General features: G+C 44.3%; 1 protein-coding gene and 1 pseudogene across 2 annotated transcripts; one reads left to right on the top strand and one right to left on the bottom strand.

Moving 5' to 3' along the window:
* The first annotated feature begins 3,620 nt into the window (after positions 1-3,620).
* On the top strand, positions 3,621-10,838 carry LOC123043047 (protein trichome birefringence-like 26). 2 transcript variants are annotated; one of them, XM_044465398.1, is made up of 3 exons: positions 3,621-3,959; positions 8,353-8,657; positions 9,376-10,838. In XM_044465398.1, exons 1-3 carry the CDS (start codon positions 3,770-3,772, stop codon positions 10,156-10,158), a joined length of 1,278 nt encoding a protein of 425 aa, XP_044321333.1. In that variant the 5' UTR covers positions 3,621-3,769; the 3' UTR covers positions 10,159-10,838. The 2 variants fall into 2 exon arrangements, with proteins under 2 accessions (XP_044321333.1, XP_044321338.1); XM_044465403.1 differs by having other exon boundaries at positions 3,632-3,959; positions 8,380-8,657.
* On the bottom strand, positions 6,746-6,884 carry LOC123072643 (uncharacterized; annotated as a pseudogene).
* Positions 10,839-15,176: the final 4,338 nt, after the last annotated feature.

Raw genomic sequence — 15,176 nt, 5'->3', positions numbered from 1 at the left:
TAGGCTAGGCTTCCCCCTTCCCTTCTGGCATTCTGCAGTTTAGTCCACAAATACAACCCATTCCTTTGATACATATGCATATTTAGTTTAGATCTGATGTAAGTCTTGCGAGTAATTTGGATGAGTACTCACGGCTGCTTTGCTACCTATTTTCCCCCATACCCGTTTGTTGCGACCAGATGACGGATCCCAGGAGCCAGACGACACCACTGATGACTACTGCTACCCCGAGGGTTCCTACTACTACGTGACGGCCGTTGATGACTTGGAGTAGTTAGGAGGCTCCCAGGCAGGAGGCCTTGCCTTTTCGATCAATGTTGCTTTTGTGCTAGCCTTCTTAAGGCAAAACTTGTCTAACTCATGTCCGTACTCAGATATTCTTGCTTCCGCTGACTCTTGTGTATTCGAGCCCTCGAGGCCCCTGGCTTGTAATATAAAGCTTGTATTATTTTAATTTGTGTCTAGAGTTGTGTTGTGATATCTTCCCGCGAGTCCTTGATCTTGATCGTACACATTTACGCGTATGATTAGTGTACGATTGAATCGAGGGCGTCACATCAACGATCCCCAGCCCTCCCTTGCTTTTGGGTTTGCACACCATATCCCAAGCTGCCAGCGAGCTTCCCTTAACCCCATCGTCTGACTTTCTCACCCAAAGACATGATCTACGCAGTTTATCAAGGTGCTCAATTATCTTTGGGTTTATCTTGATGGAGCACATGGCATAGATAGCCAAAGAGGTGACCACAGAATTGAGCAACGTTAACTTGGAACCATAGTCCAAAAGTGAGGCTGCAGCAGGTACCTTCCTCTGAACTGAGGTGACCAGCGGCATCAGGTCAGTCACACTCGGGCGCGTGGTGCCCATGGGCAGGCCCAAGTACGTAAACGGCATGTTGCCAATAGAGCAGCCAAAAATGACTGCAATTTCCTCCGCCAGCACCGGATCAGAATTGATGGGAACCAAAGTTGACTTGTGAAAGTTGATCTTTAGGCCCACCGACTTCGCGTAGTCAACCAGTATAGATTTCAATACTTGCGCTTGTGAGATACAAGTAGGGAACACATCGATCGTGTCATCTGCATACTGAATTACTGGATAGTTACTGTCGGAAGTGGGCAAGGGTAACTGCAGCAAACCAAACCGACTGTCATCGCTGACTGTAATAGGTCCGCTGCGAGAACAAAGATCAACGGCGACAATGGATCTCCCTGCCGGACCCCACAAAGGCAATCAAACTGTTCCCCTGGGGTTCCATTAAGCAACACCGAAGAGCTTCCGGAGGAAAAGATACATTTGATCCACCCCAACCACTTCTCATTGAATCCCATATGTTGCATGATCTCAATCATCGGTTCATGCTGGATGGTGTCGAAAGCCTTCGCCAAGTCGAGTTTCAGGATACAAGAACATATTAATTACATAGTTTTAAATATCCGCTTATAGCTCCGCTATAGCCCGCTATAGCTTTTTTAGCAGGGTGCCGCTAAATGGCCGCCTTCACAAATAGCCCGCTATAGCTGATTTGGAGGCCTGTCGCTATTTTTCATAGCCCGCTATTTAAAACATTGAAACATTGATTACTTATCTTTTATATGTTGCAATGTAGCCCATTGGATATTTTTCTAGGGCGTATAATGTTTTCTTTCTCCCGTTGCAACGCACGAGCCCTTTTGCTAGTAGGGATAAGATGTGTATGTGTGTTTATATGAATGAATGCATGTGCATATATATGAGCGTCTCTGTACTGGGTAAAAAAAATACTCCCCCGTTCCTAAATATAAGTCTTTTTTAGCCATTTCAAATGGACTACAACATACAGATGTATGTAGATATATTTTTGAGTATAGATTCACTCATTTTACTCCGTATGTAGTCACTAGTTGCAACATACAGTGACCACTAACCTTATACTAATCTAAAACCATATTGTACAGTTTAAATTCATTCTTAATTATAGATAATCACACGCACCTAAATGTATCATGTCTTCCTTTTTTTAAGTTTAAAAAAATCTGCCGTAAACAACCAACCGCCTGCTAGCCGCTCCATCTCTCTCATGAGTCATGCCCCCTCACGGTGTGTGTGTGTGTGGGGGGCAAATCTGAGTTGGGAAGATAATTTCGTCATTCCCTTTTTAATTTCCGAGGGTTCGTTCCCTTCCTAATATTTCTGGAGGCTGCTTCGTTCCATTCATATTCCCTTCCCAATTTCAAGGGGGCATTGTTGATTCTCAAGGGTGTATGAATATGCACAAGACTTAATTGCTTCATTTCCTTCTTGATTTTGGAGACAGCCTGTTGATTTTCTAGGGCGTACATATATGAAATGGTGAGATCAGATGTAAAGTAGCGAGGTGGGATTATGTGATGGAAGAAAGAGTCTCAACGCAGCTACATACGGTGAAAGAAAGCGAGCTAGGTTTTTAGCTGATGCGGGCCAGCGATGTACAAAACTTTAGCGTACAACGACGGGCTGGAAGGCGTGCAGCGGCAAAGAACATATGGGCCGCTTCGTTTGCAGACTGGACAAAGCAGATTTAGGATGTACAGGAAGATGTAGCTGTAGACTGGACAAAGCGGATGAAACCGAAAATTACCGAAGCTAAAAATTAGTACCACCTTGAATATGGATTTTTCATAAAAACACCGTGACGGTGAACCTGATGAAAGCAATGCATGCTTTATTAATAGGTAAAGATAAAGATTGAAAAAGGTTAGATAATTTTTTTAAATCGATTCTGAAAAAAAGGTGATGGATTTAAAAAAAAGTTCTTTTAGTTACCAAAAATTACAAATTAAAAAAGTTCATGCATTTATCAAAAGAAAAATGACACAAAATGAAGATAATAAGAATAAGAATAAGAATAAGGAAGAAAAAGAAAAAAACTGAACAAAACCATACGAAAAATGAGAAAAGGAACAGGAAAATTGAAAAAGAAAGATTGAAAAGGGAAAAGAAAAAAAAAGGCAAGAAGAAAGAAGAAAACGTTGAAAAAAGGTTTTTCTTTAGACACAGTTGGAAAAGAGGTAAGTAGTCACATGAAAAGAATGTGGCTGCTCATAGTTTTTTGCGATTTAACAACCAGAAAAAATTAGATGGGCCTGTCCAGCTCGCAGGAGGGTGTGCGCCCATTTGTAAACTGACCTATAATGGGCGCTGAAGCGCCAAATAGGTGATTCTCGAAAAAGAAAAAAATAAAGCGCCAAATAGGTGCTATGTAGTGCTTACTCTATTTCCGTGCTTTAACTTTGATCATAAATTTAACTAACAAGATCGACTGCGGCGGGAGCACAAGTTATACCAATGAATTCGTATTCAAAAAAGTTATTAATTATATAATTTTTTTTTGCCAGTCAATTTTCTTGGTTAAATTTATGATTAAAGTTGAATCTCGAAAAGCACAAACGTATTATATTTTTTTTAGGAACGGACGAACTATACTTTAAAATGAAAGGAGTAGGAATTAAGATGACGGGCCACGAGGCCCGGTCAGGAAGAGGAGGCGACGGAAGAGGCTGAGAATGGTGGCAGGCCCCACAATGGGACTCTCACACGCCCAGACCGAGAGGGTCAGAACTCCTAAAAAAACAAAAAAGAGGACCGAGAGGGTCAGATGTCGTCAACTCGCAGTCCCAGTGTCTCCCAAAAAAAAGTGGCTCCTTCCTCTCCTCTTCTCCTACCCTGCTCGGCTCGGCTCGCACGCACAGGCACTCGAGCTGGGGCCCATCCTATCCTAGTAGTATTATCCTAGCACGGTAGCACCCCATGGGCTTGGGCCCGAGGTGGTCGCCGTGGGCGGCGTTGCCGTTCTCTCCTCGATCTCGCAAGGGAGGCGGAGGGGGATGGGGATTGGGAGGGCTCAAGGCCATCGGGTGGATCCTCTTCGCCGGCGTCGCCTTCCGTCTGCTCTGCTCCTTCTCTTCCTCTTCGTCTCTGTCGCCGGATATCAAGGAAGGTACGGGATTTCTCTGCCAGTTCTAATTTCAGTTGAGTAAGAAAGTTCAGAGATTCGTAGGGTTTAGGCTTATCTTGTCGGGGGTTTTAGTGAGGGCGAATTGTTTCTCATTTTGTCTCGCCTGCAGTTTTTGGTGATTTTTTGTTTGTTGGAAATTGCGCCGTATTTTCTTGAGTTCAAGGTTGGAACTTGGAACTTATGTTTTGGTTCCGTGAAATAGGAATTTTACTCTATCGTTCCTGAACGCCTGTTGTGGTCTTAATAAGACTAGTAAGGTTCAGAAACATATTTGGTGATTGCAGAGGAATAGGGATTGCACATTTGCAGTCTGATTGTTTTGTTGCATCTTGAATGCTGGGGAAATCGGTGTTTGCCCTATAATTTTTTAGGTAAGTGTTGTTTTCCCGCGGTTCTATGGGAAGCTCGAAACGGGACTGAGAACAAAATGGAGCAGTTTCGAACATTTTGACTTGATGTATGTACTTTCTAGTATAAAAAGTTGATCTTTTATTTATCCTCCATGTTTGGAAACATTGAACCTTTATTTATGAGCATAGGAGCCGTTATAACGACAGTTGTATTTGTTTTGTTTTCCATGGGCAATTGCCAACTTGAATTCTACATTTTGGTTTTAAGGCGTGCTTTTGCATGGGATAGAAAGTAAGACACAAGACCGGTGGTTTAATCCCGTCTAGTGGATAAATATTTATGTAAAATACCGAGAATTCAGATACTGCCATGGGATGTACTTGAGTTAAAAAGTACGGGAATGAAATTCTATACAATTATACTAAAAGCTTTGCTTCGCTACACCCATAAAAAAAGATTACGAGCTTCGACACAGATCAATTGTTAAGACAAAATTGCTACTTGTTGACTTCTTTGATTAAATGTTAGCAGCTCCTTTGCTATTCATTTTTTAGAAAATATTTATAAGGAAATGGGTATATGTTTGTGGGCACCAAAAAAGTTACTCCCTCTGTCTCAAAATGTAAGACATTTTTTGACATTGTTGAAACGGGTATTGTTGAAACGGGTTTGAACCCGTGAAATGTGTCGGGTTTTATATTTTACCCAACAACGGCCCCGCGGGGTTAAAAAGACGCCCATCCCCGTCCCCTAATAGGGTAAAAACCCGTGGGGACGCGGGTTTCGGGGCCCCATTGCCATCTTGAGTCACGGGAGATGTATACGCGTCCGGTAGACACATCCAGGCATTTTACACCTTTGGGTTGTGGACTGTAACCCAGAAAAACACATTGTTTGGATCTAAACATGAGCTTGCGATTATTGTACGGGCGAAGGTTGGGCCAACAGGCACACCCGAATACTCGTAAGGAAGTATAGTCGGGTTTGGTGTGAAGCAAGCGTTTTACCGGAGTTTCATTGTTGATGACCCGACTAGGCAATATGTTAATAAGATGAACAGCGGTGAGAAACGCTTCATCCTAGAACTTTAGTGGCATGGATGCAGCAGCAAGCAAGGCAAGACCCACTTCAACTATGTGCCTATGCTTACGCTCAGCAGAACCATTCTGCTGATGAGCATGAGGACAAGACACATGGTGAGATATGCCAATTTGTTGGAAGAATGAGTTTTTAGGTTTCTGTATTCTCCTCCCCATTCAGATTGGAGAGCTAGAATTTTGCAATCAAATTTTCTTTCTACGAGTGCTTGAAAGTTGTGAAACACTTGAAACACATCAGATCGTTTCTTAAGAAGATAGATCCATGTGTATTTGCTGTAGTCATCGATAAAACTAACGTAATAAGAGTGTCTTCCAACCAAAGTAGGGGCAGGCCCCCAAACATCAGAAAATATAAGCTGAAGAGGTTTGGTAGAAACACTTGTAGACACAGGATAAGGTAACAGATGACTCTTAGCACGTTGACATGAATCACAAATTGTTTCACAACTACGCTCACCAACAAAAGGGAGCTTATTTTTCCTAAGCACTTGATTGATCAAAGAAAAACATGCATGCCCTAATCTATCATGCACCGTGTTGATGAAACTTTGGTGACACCATAGGCTTGTTTATTCAATCTCCTAAGCTCCGGAATCAACGGGTAAAGCCCTCGAACGCATCTACCTCGATATAGGATTTTCTTCGTGACCTGATCCTTGATCAAAAAGAAAAACGAGTGAAATTCAAGAAAGACATGGTTATCAAGGGCAATGCGATGAACGGAAAGGAGATTTTTCGAGGCACTAGGAATATGCAGAATTCTTCTAAGATGGATTTTTCTATGCGGAGTTTTAAATACTGAATGACCAATATGACTAATTCTCATACCTTCTCCATTGGCAGTGTGAACTTGGTCCTGTCCACGGTACTTTTCACGTACGGTCACCTTCTCCAGCTCGCCGGTAATGTGGTTTGTCGTGCCGCTGTCCACATACCAGTTGGTATCGACGCTGTAGGAGCCTTCTGCCGCTGCTGCAATTTTCTCATCTTGGGAAGATTCTTCATCTTCCTCAAAACGGTACCAGCAATCCCTTGCTGTGTGGCCTGGCTTGCCATAGATTTGGCAGCGCGTAACATCTGGTCCCGCGCCAGGCTTGCCAGAGGAGTTGCGGCGGCCCCTGTTGCTGTTGTAGAAGGGCCGCCCGCCGCCGCCGCTGTTGGAGGAGTTGCCACCGCTGCTGTTGCCTCCGCCCGATGGCTTGCCCTTGTTGCGCCCGCGGTAGTGAGAGCCGCCACCTCCACGGCCGCGGACGGCTGCGTTGGCAGAAGACTTGAAGCCTCCACCAGAGCCTGCCCCGTTGTAGAGGGCAAGGCGCTGATCAAAGCTGCTCATCTGAGCGAAGAGGTCGTCGAGGCTGATGGGCTTGGTGCGGGCGTCGTTGGCGGAGATGAGAGGCTGATACTCCATGTCGAGGCCGGCGGTGATGTAGGAGGCCAGTTCATCATCATCGATCGGCTTTCCCGCGGCTGCAAGCTCATCTGCGAGAGATCGCATGTGAGAAAAGTACGCCGCCACTGTTTGCGTGCCCTTTTGCGCCGTGGAGAGTGTGGCGCGGATGTTGTTGACGCGGGCTCTGGACTGCGACGAGAACATATGCGCAAGAGCAGCCCACAGTTCATACGGCATAGCTATGGATGTGACCTGCACAAGGACTTCCTTGGTGAGATTGTTTAGCAAGTATCCAAGTACCTGCTGTCCTTCTTTGAACCAGATCACGCGAAGTGGATTCGGCGTCTGTTCATCTTTCCCGTCCTTGTCCTTCGTGGCGAGGAACTTGGCGGGCTCCGGCATGGTCTCGTTGACGTAGCCGAAGAAACCAGTTCCCCTCAGCTGCGGTGTCACCTGCGCATGCCACAACACGTAGTTGGTGCGGGTCAGCTTCTCCGTGACCTGCCCAGGGAGGGAGGACTGACCGATGCTTGAGGAGGACGACATGGCTGGCGATGGAGATGGGTTTTTCTCTAGATGTAGTGGATGGAGGAGGCTCTGATACCATGTAAACGAGCGATGAACGTCGTACCTCGTTGGTGGCGACGGTTCCGTGTTTTTTAGGCAGGGGCTCATCCCTGAGATATGCATACAGTCTGTTTAGATTACATCTTGAGAACCAAGCAAAGAGAGAAGATAGAGATGAAAAGAGGTTACAAGAATATTGCCAACTCTATCTCTAACCAACCTAGTTCGGCCCAGGTGGGACCAATGCGCCTAGCATATCACGTTTAACAATGGACATTGCTGGTAACATTTCTTTGTGGCTAGACCGTTTGAGACAATTAGTGCAGCAAGCAATTGACCTTCATGTTGGTGACAAAAAGCGGAGCAAGTGCAGAATGCTGTAGCAAGGATGAAGGTGACCTTCATGAGCGCATGGACGATAACCTTTCATGAGCATTCATAGACTCTCACCTGCATGTGATGACCTTCACCAGCACATCAAGACAACCTTGCCACTATGAAGATGCTGTGCCACGATGAGCATGTGGCCTTGCGTCCTGATGTATGGGCAAGTTCCACGGGTGGTCTTCAGGAAGAGCAATTTTGGTGAATTTCAGATCAAATCTTTTAGTTTCTAACTTTCTATAAGGAATTTGGCAGCAATCATTTTCAGATCCAATAATTTTCTTGCCGCAACAGAGAGAGAATCAGGGGTAGCGATTTATTTTTTATCCTTTTGGAAAATAAAAGCAAAGCATAGCCTAGAGAATCAGGGGCAGTTAGTACCAGGTGCCTTCTATTGCCATGTTTTCATGTTTTCGCAAAATGGACAAGATTAATGACTCAGTGGAGCAGTTCCCAGTTTCTGTTACCTGAATGCACCCACCTCACTACTCTTTTACCTAAGGATTTACTCTCGTGGAAATCTGAAAGAAGAAAAAAACGTTTTAAGCTGAATTGCTTATTTCTGTATTTTTCTGATTTCCAGAATCTGACGTGGATACTACTTGCATAGGAAAATGTGACCTTTTCAATGGAGAATGGCTACCAAATCCCTCTGGCCCAGCCTATACAAATTCAAGTTGTCGATTTATTGATGATCACCAAAATTGTATGATGAATGGTAGACCAGACACTGGATATCTTCACTGGAGGTGGAAACCTTATGAATGTGATTTGCCACCGTTTGATGAAATTAGATTTCTAGGTGCTATGAGGAACAAAGCATGGGGCCTTATCGGTGACTCCATTCTTCGTAACCAAGTTCAGTCCTTGATATGCCTTCTGTCTAAGGTAAATTATACCACATTACATGACTCCTCCTTTTAATTATCAGTTTGTCATACTGAAGTGCTGCTGTTAATGCTTACTTGAAGCATCATGCTCGTATCTGTATTTTCTTATTTTTTACGTTTAAATGCCCTAAAAGGAAATTTTGTTTCTCCTCATTAGGAGATACTACAATTGGAGGAGCGTGCACTGAATTATGCTAAGATACGTAACCCCCTAAACTATTGTATCCACTAGTATCCAGAGCAGTTCACCCCTGGCCAGTTTCTATAATGCAAGAATAGCTTCTGAAATTTTGAAAATATCTGAAGAGAATCTTGTATGTAGGTTGTGACGTGAGGTTTATGCATGTAATTCTTTGTTTGAAAGTATATGGTCATTTATCTGTGCAAAAAAATGTAATATATTTACTTTATTTTTGCACAGATTGGAGTCATATTTTGTAACCAATTTTACACACATAGGCTGACATATTGATAGTTTATGTATTCAAATGAGCCCAAAAATTGTTTGAAGAGGAATGTGAATGAAGCCAGTAGTTTAGGATCAAAAGTGGTGTTTTTTTCTTCTCATATTTATAAATTGTGTGCACTATTTAAATGTACTTCTAGTTGGGTTAGAACAACAATGCATTACTTATGTAACATGCCTCTCCCCTCTATACCTTGCATTTGTAGTGGTATAGTATCCTTATTATTGGACCTGCTTGCTGTTTATTTAGGCTGACGAACCTGTTGAGGTCTACCATGATAAAGAATTCAAAAATAGGAGATGGCACTTCCAATCATACAACTTCACTGTGTCCCTCGTTTGGGCTCCCTTCCTCGTCAAATCAGAGGTTTTTGAAAATGAGAATGGCGAGTCCACTTCCGAGATCCAGCTTCACCTTGACATACTTGAACCAACCTGGATAAGTCAGTACGAGAGGTTTGACTATGTTGTGATTGCCGGTGGACAATGGTTTCTTAAGACTGCGGTCTACTGGGAGAGTGATAAGGTGTTAGGCTGTCATCATTGCCAGGACAAGAACCTAACTGAAGTCGGGTTTGAGCACTTGTATCGCAGGACTTTACAAGAGGTACTCAAATTCATCTCCTCGGCACACCATAAGCCAGTTGTTCTCTTCAGGACCTGGGCGCCTGATCACTTTGAGAACGGCGAGTGGTTCAGCGGCGGAACGTGCAACAGGGTATTGCCTTACAAGAAGGGAGAGTACGGTGGGAAATACATGGAACATGTCATGAGGGGGATTGAGCTTGAGGAGTTCAACAAGGCCGTAGCAGCGGCCAATAGCTCAAGGGATGTGGTGAAACTGAAGCTCTTGGACACTTACAGCATTTCGTCCATGAGACCTGACGGCCATGCTGGTCCTTACAGGATGTTCCATCCATTTGCACAGGGCAACAAGGATGGCTCATCCGTTCAGAATGATTGCCTGCATTGGTGCGTGCCAGGGCCCATCGACGCCTGGAACGATCTGATTATGAAGCTGGTTCTCAACTGATGAAACCTCTAGATCTTGCGCTCCTTGCTGACCAAGAGTTGTAGGGCTGGTTGTGGGCCAAGTTGGCAACCTCGATTCGGGGTTTAGTTCCTGGCATGCTAGCGTGACGTGATTCTAGTTTAGCAGGAAGTAGTAGTCAAGAATATACAGGTGTGTACATTGTAGTCTGGATGGTGTGAACTGGCCGCTTGTTCTTGGATGTGTCTGGTTGCACACCTCGTCCTTCTGAGAAATGTCAATGCGTTTGGATGCAGTAGCATTGACTTCTCGTGCAAATAACGGAGTTAAAACTTCATGTGGTTGGTTGGCATATGGAACCGTCTCCAAGTGAGTGTGGGCGATAGGGGGTTTCTTCCCACACGATCCAGAAATCGTCGAGGATAGGGAGCCTTGATGCATACAGTTGTCCATGTATAATCGTTTTCGATATCTTGAGTATCCCAAACGCTTCATCCTTGCCACTCGTTTGCGCTCGCATTGCCTTCGCAGTCGGAGTTTTGTGGTTCTGCCTAAAACTAGGCAGATTCCAGGCACGACAGTTTTCTAGGTAGATTCTAGGCACGGGTGATTTACGATGCCTAGCATATCACAAACAATTCATGATTATAAACCGTGTATGATATGTAGACAATCACACACATTTAGTTTTTCTGCACCGTATGTGATAGTGTCTGACATCACACACGCTTTGTAAACGGCAACTGTGTGCATGCTTGCACACGTTTCCTCTCTATGAACAGTCTTGGATTATGGTGTATATCGCAAACGTTTGAATTTTACCAACCGTGTGTGCCGCAATGACCTGCACAACATAATTTCGCCCTAATTTAATTGCTGCTATTTAAAATTGTACCTAATTTAAACTTTAAAGTAGGCTATAGCTTTATTCATATCCACCAGGTTCAAAGAACCAATGCATTATTCGAACAGGTACATATGTTTAAGAATTACAGAAACACCAACTAAAGAATGATGCACCAGGGTTCTATACTTGTTACAGATGGTAAAGAAAGAGGCGATAGACATTTCAGTTGCTGAACAAGGTGAAGCGGAATGGCCCTATTGTGCTCTCCTGGATGCAGAAGGCATGCAGGACTCTAGTCTAACCCCTTATGATGTCCGACCGCTAATCATGTAGTTTGAGAGGTAATCTTGAGTAAACTGCTTCAGAATCCACAACAAAAGAAAAAAAGATTCAGATATTGTCATCTAACACAACTCATTACGGACAGTAAAAAGAAGGCTACAGGGTTCTTACTTACCATCCCACAGTTCACTGTTATCTTGCATAAAGTGTAAACAAATAGTTCGATTGACATCTTTTGACCCATTTTAATAACAATCTTTATCAGTTTCCTCCCTTGATGCTGGTTCATGAATATCTCATTGCCCATACGCAGAAAGGGTCGAAGTGTGGATCTTTGGTAATGATATATGTACCTAAAAGCACCAAGTTAATATTAGAAGCTAAACAACAACTAAAAAATGATGTAGTACAACACTCCATCCATCCCATTATATAAAATTTTATTACATGTATATCTAGACATCATCAGAACATTAAGGTAACACTTGCTATGTAGCCTGGGATTGCATATTTAGTCATTCAATACAATGCATGTTCCTAAACAACAATTGAAAAATGAAAAGGTATGTTAACTGCAATATCCTTAACATCAACCAAATATCGTAATTCATAGTGGTATTGTTGAAACTGTTATTGATGAAATTGAACTGCACAACAAATAGTTGCACATATAGAGCATCACATTGTGAAGATCTGAAATAAACAAGTCATAAGGACATCTCTAAGCGATCCTTAAAAAGTTAAGGACTAAAACCCTTAGTGGATATCTATATACTCCAGCAATTTTTGGCCTTTTCTAGTCGATCCCCTAAACTTAAGGTTGTAAACATCAATTTGATCAAGTTCAAAGCAGGTTCAACCGAAAGTAGCATGCATTCAAACATAAACATAGATAGTTTTGCATAACCGAACATAAAACATAAATTTAAACTAAGCTAGACTACTTTTGGTCAAAGTAGAGGTCGAGCCAATCCTTCCTCGCCATGTACGGTGTGCCGCGAGCCGGGTCCGGGCCAGTACAGTCATCAGGGTCGTTGGGGAAGGCACTCCTCCACTCGTCGACGTCGATCTCCTCATCCTCGGGGCCCACCTTGACGCCCTCCGCGCCGCCATTGCTGCCGCCTTCGACCTCGTCATCAGAGGAGAGTGCGATAACCTCGCCGCCCTCCGCGTCGCCGTCCTTGCCGCCTTTGACCTCGTCATCGGAGGATAGCACGATAACCTCGCCACCCTTCGCGCCGGCAAAGATCGCCCGCTCCGCCTCCACGAGCTCCGGGTGCTGCCAGCGGAGCTCTTGCATGTAGGCCTTGTCGGCGGCCTCGGCCTCGAGACGCTCCCACGGCTCGCGGTCCTCCCGCGCCATATCGAGCTCACCAGCCCTGGCTTTGGTGGAACGAGGTGGACCGGACGTGTGCCGAAGGGGAAATTGAGCCTAGCCGTCGCCCCGTGGTAGCGGACCTACCAGTGGTCGTACTCCATGGCCGCGAGCTCTGCTGTGTGGAAGCTACCGAGCCACTAGCGGGTGTGGGTCTCTCGATCTGTAATCTCGGCGACTCACGTCCCCCACCGCCGCTGCCGGACCCCGAGGTAGGACTTCATCGGCTGCCGGGTCCGGGGGAGGACGGGGAAGTCCTTGAACCGGCGTAGGGGCGTGGCGGCGGGCGGATCGGGGAACCGGCGACGGCGGATCGGGCCCACGGAGGACGACGGGGACACCTCGACAACCACCTCACCAGCGTCGGGCGAAAAGGCCGCGATACCTCTTTTTGGCCAGTGGCTACTCGAGCTCCCCGGCACACATGCAGAGGTTGAGGATGGAGGCGCCGGCGATGGCGGCGACCTACCAATGGTTTCGAGGGTTGTGTGTGTCTGTGTGAGCGGAGGTTGTGTTTGAGGAAATACTGCGGCAACTGAAAATTTTACTAGGCGGGAGTAACAAGGCGGGGCTACTAAAAATTTGGATCAAGGGCGAGCAGACTTTTTTGAGATTGGGAGGGATGCAGAGGCGGGAGTAAAATGCCGGGGCTACTGAAAATTTGAATCAAGGGACTGAAGCAGAGCGGGAGTAACAGACATCCGCACATACTAATCGTGTGCTATCAAATATTAAAACCTTCCTGGCGGTAGATATTTCTGAGATTGCGAGGGATGCAGAGGCGAGAGTTTTGGGGGAGCAAGCTAGTGTGCTTGACACGCCGGCTGTGGACTGTAGCCGATGCACCTTATCGCGTAAGCCATAGGCGTACTATACACCGACGGTGCTCCAAGATATTTTGTACTACATCTCACACGGTTGGTGAGAATAAATTGTGTGGGATCTACTTGATTTGAATTACAAAATGGGGTCACAACGGCACTGGACAGTGTTTGAATTGTAGACCTTTTATCTGCAGTGCATGCAACTGTATGTGTGTCGTAAAAGAATTGGAGTTATTCAGGGTTCGTTTGGACATTTCATACATTAAGCTGGTTTTCTAGCCATTTCAGGTGCACAATTCAAAATTAAACTACATGCACATGCTCCGGTGCATACAAATTGGTTGAAAAATCAAATCTGTGTCCTTCAGTGCATGCTTAGGTCCCATGGAAGAAATGGGAATGAATTTTTCGGGGTTTGTTTGGCCTTTTTATACATTAACTGGGTTTTCTAGGCATTTTATGTGCATAATTCAAATTTGAACTACAAGCACATGCTCCAATGCACTAAAGTTGGTTGAAAAATCACATGTTTGTCCTTGGATGAATTTCTAGGTCCCATGCAAGAGATGAGAATGAATTTGAAACACCAGGGCACTGTTGATTGTCGGCAAAACATTGAGATACCTCGTTTTTAAATTCTAGTAAATCCAAAACTCGTCTGAAATTCATGAAACTTGGCATTGCTATTATGGAGCGGCATCAACATGTCGTGGTGAAAATTTTGTCCCATTTGGGGCAAGTTTGGGTATAAGCTTCTCACAAAACAGAGTTTCTCACAACAAGCATGATGGTTTCGATAGGGAACGTACCACCTTTGGGGACGGGGAGATATCCATTGCCTCTTATTGCTTTCAAAAATTTTCTAGTGTCAACATAGAACAATAAGAGTGTTGTGTTCAATCTTGGAATATTTGGGGTTCGTTTGGCCTTTTTTATGCATTAGCTGGGTTTTCTAGGCATTTATGTGCATACTTCAAATTTGAACTACAAGCACATGCTCCAATGCACTAAGGTTGGTTGAAAAATCTAATCTGTGTCCTTGGGTGAATTTCTAGGTCCCATGCAAGAGATGGGAATGAAATTCAAACACCAGGACGCTGTTGATTGCGGCAAAATGTTGAGATGCCTGGTTTTTAATTCTAGTAAATCCAAAACTCGTCTGAAATTCATGAAACTTGGCATGCTATCATGGAGCGGCACCAACATGTCGTGTTAAAAAATTTGTCCCCATTTGGAGCAAGTTCGGGTATATGCTTCTCACAAACCAGAGCTTCTCACAACAAGCATGATGGTTTCGATAGGGAACGTCCCACCTTTGGGGACAAAACGATATCCATTGCCTCTTATTGCTTTTAAATTTTTTCTAGTGTCAACATAGAACAACAGGAGTGTTGTGTCAATTTTTGGGATTTTTCGGGGTTCGATTGGACATTTTTATACATTAACTGAGTTTTCAATGCATTTATGTGCACAATTCAAATTTGAACTACATGCACATGCTCTAGTGCATATAAATTGGTTGAAAATCAAATCTGTGTCCTTGGGTGCATGCTTAGGTCCCATGCAAAAAATGGGAATGAATTTCAAACACCAGAGCACCGTTGATTGCCGGCAAAACATTGAGATGCCTTATTTTTAAATTCTAGTAAATCCAAAACTCGTCTGAAATTCATGAAACTTGACATGATTTCATGGAGCGGCATTAACATGCCGTGGTAAAATTTTTGTCCCG

Source organism: Triticum aestivum, chromosome 1A, assembly GCF_018294505.1.
Source record: "Triticum aestivum cultivar Chinese Spring chromosome 1A, IWGSC CS RefSeq v2.1, whole genome shotgun sequence".
NCBI lineage: Eukaryota > Viridiplantae > Streptophyta > Magnoliopsida > Poales > Poaceae > Triticum > Triticum aestivum.
This window is presented reverse-complemented; position numbering and strand designations above follow the sequence as displayed.

What these genes read in the sequence shown, in the direction of transcription:
- LOC123043047 (XM_044465398.1), top strand. Translation starts at nt 3,770, where the DNA reads ATGGGCTTGGGCCCGAGGTGGTCGCCGTGGGCGGCGTTGCCGTTCTCT. An exon ending in GTCGCCGGATATCAAGGAAG is followed by an intron (nt 3,960 to 8,352) that starts GTACGGGATTTC and finishes TCTGATTTCCAG; the next exon opens with AATCTGACGTGGATACTACT. An exon ending in TGATATGCCTTCTGTCTAAG is followed by an intron (nt 8,658 to 9,375) that starts GTAAATTATACC and finishes CTGTTTATTTAG; the next exon opens with GCTGACGAACCTGTTGAGGT.